Source organism: Cucurbita maxima, unplaced genomic scaffold (assembly GCF_002738345.1).
Source record: "Cucurbita maxima cultivar Rimu unplaced genomic scaffold, Cmax_1.0 Cma_Scf00024, whole genome shotgun sequence".
NCBI lineage: Eukaryota > Viridiplantae > Streptophyta > Magnoliopsida > Cucurbitales > Cucurbitaceae > Cucurbita > Cucurbita maxima.
In genome coordinates, this window is record NW_019272040.1 from 2,234,406 (window position 1) to 2,243,458 (window position 9,053).

Genomic DNA, 9,053 nt, shown 5'->3' on the forward strand with positions numbered 1-9,053 from the left:
ATATAGAACGTGCCTACGTTGCTATTAAGGTTCCGTATTGGTATCACGATCGATAATCGATATCAATATTGAGATCATGATCAAGTTTTGATATTGATATTAGTTACTTGTAGTACGACCAGATTCAATTATTGCAGTATGCAACATCAATATTCGAGATCAAACGTCCGGATTAAAATAAGTCATTAAAAAACAAAAATTATGTTGGAAAAGTAAATACATAATGTTTATATATATATATATATATATATATATATATATATATATATATTTAAACATTTAAAATTATAATAATTGTTTTTATTACAGTGACAACATTTATAATTTAATATATATATATATATATATGTATGTATGTAATATATATGTATGTGTATGTAATATATATGTATGTGTATATATATATATATATATATATATGTATGTATGTAATATATATGTATGTGTATGTAATATATATGTATGTGTATATATATATAAAAGAAAGTAGCGAGTTTCGACTGAGAGAGAGAGAGTTCATCGGTTTGCTTCCCGCCTTTTCGTGGTTCAACGTCCGGAACCTTCCTTCCCGTTTCAGCACCTGCTTCAAGGCATCCGCCATAGCCATCCAACGAGCTTTATCATCTTCAATCAGCAGTGGAATACAATAGAGGGTGTATCGCAGCATAAAAGAGAAGGATGTGTGGAAGAGCCCGTTGCACTCTTCGAACCGATGACATTTCCCGGGCCTGCCACCGCACCGGCGGCCCTATTCGCAGCCTCAATATGGACCGGTAACATCATCCACTTAATTCTTTTTTATTTCGTTATGCTTGACTGTATTTGAGTGTTCTGCCTCTTCCATTTCTAGTGGTAAGGTTCAGAACTTAACGGTTGTGATGATTTTTTTTTTTTGAATATTTAGTTTTCGTCCACTGTTCAATGCCTCCCCTGGCTCCGATTTGCCGGTTGTTCGTCGAGATGACGAATCTGATGGCGGAGGGGTCGTCCTCCAGTGCATGAAATGGGGGCTAATTCCTAGTTTTACAGGGAAATCAGAGAAACCTAATTACTTCAAGATGGTGATTTTTCTTCTTTTGTATCTTTGCCTTTGTCTGACTGCTACGTAGAGTTTTATTTTGAAATGACGGTTACTATTTTTGTTGTCTGTGATCAGTAGGCATTTGTAGGCTGTTGGATTTCCGACTCAAGTCCCGAAATTGTTCAAAACATTAAAATCCAAAATAAGAAAAACATATTAACTGTGTGTGTATTAGTTTTTAAGTAATGATTTGAAATTCACAAAAGAAAGGACCAGAAAGACATTTTTTAGACTCTATTTAGAGCGTCAACGATTTGGTGAATGATTATCAAACCAAGAAGTTAAAAGGACGGGTCATAAAGTGAAGTGGGATATTCTCCCAGAAGTGCTTTGTATAAGGGGTCGGTAGCTCTGGGATTCTTTGGATTTAAAATTTTCAAAAAGTCTATGGGCGCTCTATGATCCAGACGTTGGAGAAGTCAAAATTTTTCCTTATTAAACTCACTCAAAGATTCGAACACACAACCTTTGAGTAGGCGCTACACAGAGATCATGGTCCTTAGCCAACAAGATCGCCCCTCAGGGGCTGTTCTGCGGGTGTATCTCAAAAGCCTTCTTCTTGATTGAGAAAAGCACACTAAGAGGGTGCATGAAAGCCTCAAGTGGCTTAAGGTAAGGTTATACCATTGGCTCTTTTCTTTTAACTCTCACGTCAAAGGGATTAATGAAGGGTGTCTTCAAGGTTTCTTGCTCCATGTTCGTATAAATGTCCTTTGGTTCGCTGAGTCATGCTTCTTGTTTCCATTGATGAGTCAAACAAGCTTAACTTTTATGTGGTGAGAAAGTTGTTTTAGCTTGGCTTCGAAATAAATTTTGCTAATACCTTTTTGTTGGCTTCCCAAGGCTCTTTAGGGCTGCCAGCTTGATCTAGTAGTGCTGGTCTGAAGCTTTGAATGGGTAGGACCACAGCTCAAGTTCAGGAGAAATCTTTTTGGCCTTGAAGTGGAGGAATGGGCCTCCCTGGCAAGCCTCCTCGCCCAATTGTACCCCTACAAATTAGTAAGATGCTAAAATTTGGACTCTCAAAGGAAGTGGTATCTTCATTGTATGTTCGTTGGTGCCAAATCCTTCTGTTAAGAATGCTTTCCTCAGCCACTCCAACATGCGAAGGTCTTGTTGTGGATCTTTGCTCAAGGAAGGCTAAATATGTTCTGCACAATCCAAAAAAGAACATCTAATTCCATGCTATCCCTGACTTGGTGTGTTATGTGAAAAAAAGATGCAGAGGGTCATGCATCTTCTCTTCATCTGCCCATTTGTGCTTTGTGTTAGCCCGATCTCTTTTGTGCGGGCTCTTCTCTGGGGGTTGTGGTCTGAGAGGAACTAAAAGGTATTTCATGGGAGTTCCTTTTCCATGAATTGTTTTGGGTTCTTGCTATAATTTTCATTTCTTCTAGGTCCATCCCTCTTATGCCTTTTGTAATCATATGATTTGATGCAAATATTGGCGAATTGGCATCCTTGAACATAGGAAACGTATTCTGCCCTATTGAAAAATTTCAGGGTTTATTTACTGGTTGTTCTAAGATATTGAGCACCTTAGGCACCTTAGGCACCTTAGGATTGCATGCTTTTGCCTTCTGCCTACACTTTAAGGAAGTTTTGGAACTTAAAGACAGAGAATTTAATTACTTGATACAGATTTTGGTAAGTTACTCCTATTGAGCAGGGTGTATGGTTCTAGTATTATTTTGTCTCTAGTTTGTGTTTGGAATCTTATTACTTAAATGAATGTTTTATGATAAATAAGCCAGGAACACTAGCCAATCTATGTTTGCCTTATTATCTAGTATCTGAAATGTGCAGTTCAATGCTCGCTCAGAGTCTATTAGTGAAAAGGCCTCTTTTCGCCGTTTAGTTCCCAAAAGAAGGTGCCTTGTGGCAGTGGAGGGGTACGTCTCATTTTTCTTCTCATGCACTAATTACTTTGCCACAGATTTGGTCGCCGGTGCTTTCAAGGAATTTCTACATTTTTATTTAAACGATGTTTATCCCATTTGCTAGTCAAGCCCATTTGCTTTTATTTGTTACTGGAGATAGGAGAACTTAAACCTTTTATATTTATATGAATGCGTGTTTGTGACATCTTCTGTCATTACGCTTGCACAAACACCCTTATAACCTCAGTTCAATTTATTGTAGGTTCTATGAGTGGAAAAAGGATGGATCAAAAAAGCAACCGTATTATATTCATTTTAAGGATGGGCAGCCACTTGTTTTTGCGGCTTTATATGATTCTTGGGAAAATCCTGAAGGTAAGTTTTTTCTACGACCAAGCAAAAGATAACTTTGGCTTAATGATTTGTTTTCATGTTTGATTGGAAGGTTTTTCTTTAGTTCTTAGGAGAGGGTTTCCTCTAACCGCCATCTCTAGGCTGCCCTTTTTGTGATTAATTTAGATCTATGGATTTGATATCTGATACTTGTGACCAAATATTGAATGCACTTCCTAGGAAGACCTATTATTTTCTTGTTTGATCAATCAATTGATTTATTATTGTTTTTGCAGGTGAATCACTTTACACTTTTACCATTCTTACAACTTCCTCATCTCCAGCTTTAGAGTGGTTGCACGGTCAGTCCTAACTTTTCTGATTATTGTTCTAGATTATGCTTACAGCTGGATTTGAATATTGACAGGGTTGGGTAACTTAAAATTGTCACTCTCTGATGTGGATGCATTAATTTCTATTTTCTAATTGAAAATATTATTGTATTAATGCCAAATTGTACAAGGGCGAAATTAACCTGAGGGGAGGTTTGCGGATTATAAGGAATTCCTAATAGCCTTGATAAAAACACAGAGGAATATTAGGACTTGGGTGATATAGTTAAGTATCCTCCGTGAGGGAATCATTAGAAGTACTTCCTTTTTAGACTTTTAACCTCCCATAGAATAGTAGCTATTATATATCTTTGTAAGCTCGTCACATCTTATCAAGGGAAGAAGCATTTGACGAGGATATACTAGAGAGCGGCTTACTTGAAGTTAATTGTCAAAGGATATACCAAATATTCTCCAAAATTCTTGGGTAAAAGTGGCAATATAGGAATAAATTTTCAATGTTCTCTCCTTTCTGAAAAGATTGCGGATATAGGCCAAGCCACGCTTCTTTGGAGCATATAATTTTTTTTTATGTAAGAAATGGATGTCCGTTTGTTTCGAAAGAAATGAATACTATATCTACACAATTGAGCCCACAAACCTTCTAAAAACTCATCCCGATTGGCACTAATTGATGAACATAATAAATTTTAGATGAAAGAATTTGATTGTTTAGTGGCTGATTGGTGATATGTTTAGACAGGATGCCTGTAATTTTGGGCGACAAAGAACGGATGGATATGTGGTTGAATGATTCCTCATCGTCCAAGTATGATAATGTCCTCAAACCATATGAAGCTCCTGATTTGGTAAGAACTTTTTGGAAGTATAATAGTAAATTTTATTAATAAATCATTAATGTTTAAAGTGTAAATGTTAGGTATGGTACCCTGTCACTCCTGCCATGGGCAAGCTATCATTTGATGGGCCGGACTGCATTAAAGAGGTATCTCATCTCGCCCATTTTTTTTTTTACTTTTATCCGACAATTTTGCCATCTTGGTTGAAGTTTAAAAATCATAGCATGTTGCAATAGACGTTGTGAGTTGTATTACTCTAGTAGCATATGTGGTTATTGTTAGTTCTTCAGCAACAATCGTATATTTGTTTATTCATGTTTCCCATGTCCACTGGAACACTTCAGCTAGTTCGTTTGCATGTTCTTTTTAATTATTTATATTTTTTCTGGTTTATTATGATTGATGATCGTATATTTGTTCATTTTATTCGTTTTATCGGTTAATCTTATATAGATCAACATCATCATTGCTACTTCTTGTGCAGATACAGTCGAAGAGTGATGGAAATAACCTCATCTCCAAATTTTTCTCGGCAAAGGAAACTAAAAAGGAACCTTCAGACTCACAAGAGAAAACTTCCTGTAACACATCTGTGAAGCTCGAGCCATCTCAAAATCTGGAAGAACGCAAAAACGATGAAGATCATGTAGCTTCTTCCTGCTCCATTCGAGACAACAAACCAGAGGATAGCCTTGCAAAGGGTTCTCTGACTGCATCGACATGTCGAATAAAACGGGACCGTGAAGGCTTCTCATCTGAATTGGAAATTGGCATCAATGACGATAGTAAAATAAGCAGTAGTTCAAAAATAAGAAAGAAGGGAAGCAAATCAACCCTCTTTTCATACTTCGGAAGGAAATAGGTAGGTCAACTCATGTGCCGCATCTCATGGTTATATGTATATTGCCATAGTTTATCTTTGCTGTGCAGGGTACTGGTGAGGTTCGTGGAAGGTCTTTTGTTGCAGATATGGACTGTGTTATGCGAGCGTATTTTTTGTTGTGTAAAAGCAGACTTCTGTAGCTTAGAAGGGAAGTTTGATTATGGTTGATCCTTCCGCTGTACACTAAATGGACTCTTTCTGATATGTTTGTAGCAAATTTCCTCTTGCAACCACTCTTATTAGGAATGTTCGTCTCCAACTAACGTGGGATCTCACAATCCATTACACACCGCTTGATTTCTGATTATTATACAATTTGTAACCGTTCGAGTACATCGTTTGCAAGTATTATATCCATTTTGACCCGTTACGTATCGTCGGTTTAGATTGCGTCTGTTAGGGAGAGATTTTTACGCTCTTATATAATTTAATAAAAAATATTTTAATTTCATTAGATGTTTTACCAAAATAAATAAATAAAAAAATAAAAAATGAAGGTAAATTTAGAAATTCCTATAACATCAACAAGTATACAAAACAATTAGTTTAAAATATAATATTTATAATATTTTTGTTTATATATTATTATTTACACGTTGGCATTTTAGTAATGAGAAAATAGGATCCAAAAATTATCAAAATCAATGAGTCATTATCATAAAATTGGGAAAAGAGGTAAAAAATCAATCCATCATCACTTAAATGAAAATGCTTCATTCATTCATCAACTAAGAGGGAACAAAGTTGGATATAACAATGGCAAAAGTGAAAAATAAGCTTCTATCAACTTCTTGTTTGGAGTCAACTCCATAATCAACCTCTTGAGTGTTCGAAAAGGCCCGACCACAACTCGGGACCCTAGACAGAAGCCTCGTCGTCGATTTCCAAGGCGTATTATGTTGCTCCGTTGTCGTCGTGACCGTCGTCGTAGGCGACACCAACCGACTAGCCCAATGGAGCTCGAGCACATGGATGTTGCCATGGTTTCTTTCCTCAACATAGCCAAAGAGTTATTGATCTAGCTCATTTGAATGTTCTTCATGTGGCGTATATATATATATAGCTACAATGATAATAATCATTACATTGAAGGCTTAATGCTTTGATTTAAATAGGGATTTCTTTTTTAGGGTTGTGGCAGTCATGATTAGCTTTAGTAGATCAGAAGGCTTAAAAATCAAAACTTTAGGATATGAGCTATCATGAAATCCCCAATTATTAAATTCTTCATCATACTTTGAGTAAACCACTTTTAATATACTTTATTACTTTTTGAGTAACGAAGATTCCATCTAATAATTTAACTCATCTACCTAAACAAATCATTGGTTGTAAAGACATGGGAAAAAAAAGAAGAAATAAAAGTGAAACGGGTTAGCGTTTTTGACCTCGTTTATATGGAAATTCATGTATATATGCACCTTTATCTGTAACACTCCAAGCCCACTGCTAACAAATATTGTGCTATTTGAGCTTTCTTTTCGGGGTTTCTTCTCAAAGTTTTAAAACGCGTTTACTATGAAGAGGTTACAAAAGGTACCAAAGCCAGACACCGGGCAGTGTGCAAGCGAGGACGCTGGCCTCCAAGATGGTAAGTTATGAGATTCCACATTGGTTGTAGAAGGGAATGAAACATTTCTTGTAAGGGTGTGAAAATCTCTCCATAATAGACGTGTTTTAAAATCTTAAGAGAAAGATGAAAGAGTACAATATTTGCTAGCGGTGAGCTTGAGCCGTTATATCATCCCTTTAAGTATGTTAAAAAACTTGTTGACGAGATATATTTTATTATCAGTAGACAATTTTGGAATATATTATGTTAATCACTAGGGTTAGGCTCTAATGTAAGTGATTACTAATATTCTTGGCCCCATGCCTAACTTCAAATTAAAATCATAAACATCAACCTAATTTCAATTATTAATTTCTAATAATTGAAGACCTCTAAACGTGCTATTATATTAGAAAAAAATATTAAAAGTTATTTTAGACTCAAAACTATATTAATAAATATATTAATTAAAAACATATGTATATATATATTAAAAAAAAATAGGTCTAAAAATATTACCACCCACTAATTTTTTAAATTTAATTTTTAACATGTTTTTATTAATTAAATATTGATGTGACACATTAATCTTCACTAACTAAAAATAATATAAAATAATAGATTTCGTTTAAAGACATTATTATTATTATATTATTATTATACCCAAAATTTTAATAAAGTAAAGCTATATTTTGATTAATAATTGTTTGAAAAAAATTAAATTGTACCAATAAATTCAATTTTTTGTTTGGAAAATTCACCCGAGCTTAACCTCCTAAATTCTTTTATAAAATATATGAGTGAAAACAAAACATGTTAAAAGAACCTGTGTTAGTAATGTGGTGATAATCTTCACTTTTAGATGGTAAGTAACATGATTATGTCGCATGAGATGAAGAAGAATATCGGAGTCATCAGGTACCAAATCTAAATTCTAAATCCTGATTAAAATTTTAGAAATGAATCGTTGAACGGAGTTTACTTTTTTGTCAACTAAATTAGCTTTATTAAAGCACAAAACAATTCTTGAAAAGAGAAGAAAAAAGTTGTTAGGACTGCACAACTCATACATTTGATCTAGATGAAGAACAGGAAGAACAAAAGAGAACTCACACATTTGATCTAAGATGAAGAACGTGGAGAGAACGTAAATAGATATATATGTGGCAAACACCAAGATAGTAAACTCCTTATGACATATACGTGATCATTACTAGATGTTGAAATTAAGCCATAAATTTGTTTAGAGCGGAGAAGAATTAATTCTGAAACGATGATCCAAATTTTTAAAAAAGTTTAAGGGCTAAAATTCAACGGAAAATCTAAGTTTCTCTAGTAATAATTCATATATATTAGATCAAAATAGAGTAGTTCAAGCAGAGTGATTCTTCCATTTATGAACTGGATATTTGATTGCATTGAGCTCAAGTTTCCTAAGAACAGCTTGAGCAAGATCAATGCCGCAAATATCAGACAATCTCACCAAATACAAAAGCACATCGGAAAGCTCTTCCCCCAAGTGCTCCTTCTCCTTCTCCTCCCACTCCGGCAGCCCCTTCGGCACTTCCCCTTTCCATTGGAATATTTCCGATACCTCTCCCACTTCCCCGACCTGCGTGTTTCTTTCATTTTAGAAACAACTACTTTCTAAAAGTACTTGAAATTTCATACTCTGTTCTTGAAAAAAGTACTTGAAATTTGAAGAAGAAGAATACCAGAGCAAGAAGGAGATTTCTAGGGCTATGAAATCTCTCCCAATCCCTTTCCTTAGCGAATTCCGCCATTTTCGTCTTCAGAACCTCCAAACTCACACTTCCTTCTTCACTTCCGGTCATCTTCTTCACGATCAAACCCTAAAATCACCTCTCCAACAGCGCTTATGAAGGAAGAAAACGCAGAAACCTAACGCAACGAGTTTATTGAAACTCTGTGCGAATACGATTTTCTTGGAGGCGAAGGATTTGGCAATCGCCGCGCTCTCGCTCTCTCTCTCTCTCTCTCTCTTCATCTTATAGTACAGAAGAGAGAGAAGAAGAGCGTTTTGTGAGACCGGCTATTGCCGGTTGATAATATGGAAGATGAGATAAGAACGTAGGGCTGACCGTCACGTGTCAGTTCAGAAGTTAAAATTT

General features: G+C 35.4%; 2 protein-coding genes across 2 annotated transcripts; one reads left to right on the forward strand and one right to left on the reverse strand.

Annotated features, from left to right (window-relative positions):
• Nucleotides 1–512: 512 nt before the first annotated feature.
• Nucleotides 513–5,205, forward strand: LOC111497557 (putative SOS response-associated peptidase YoqW). Its single transcript, XM_023148364.1, is given in 9 exon segments — nt 513–773; nt 905–1,061; nt 2,888–2,973; nt 3,224–3,336; nt 3,591–3,656; nt 4,386–4,495; nt 4,567–4,632; nt 4,971–5,029; nt 5,031–5,205. Coding segments are annotated over 9 exon segments (804 nt in total). The 5' UTR covers nt 513–678; the 3' UTR covers nt 5,083–5,205.
• Nucleotides 5,206–8,100: 2,895 nt separating this feature from the next.
• Nucleotides 8,101–8,922, reverse strand: LOC111497558 (dCTP pyrophosphatase 1-like). Its single transcript, XM_023148365.1, has 2 exons — nt 8,637–8,922; nt 8,101–8,533 (listed from the first exon to the last, which is right to left on the reverse strand). The coding sequence occupies exons 1-2, from the start codon at nt 8,754–8,756 to the stop codon at nt 8,294–8,296; spliced, it is 360 nt and encodes a 119-aa protein (XP_023004133.1). The 5' UTR covers nt 8,757–8,922; the 3' UTR covers nt 8,101–8,293.
• Nucleotides 8,923–9,053: the final 131 nt, after the last annotated feature.

Coding starts and splice junctions, on each gene's coding strand:
- LOC111497558 (XM_023148365.1), bottom strand. CDS start 8,756: ATGACCGGAAGTGAAGAAGGAAGTGTGAGTTTGGAGGTTCTGAAGACG. Junction 8,534..8,636: donor GAAATCTCCTTCTTGCTCTG/GTATTCTTCTTC, acceptor AGAAACACGCAG/GTCGGGGAAGTGGGAGAGGT.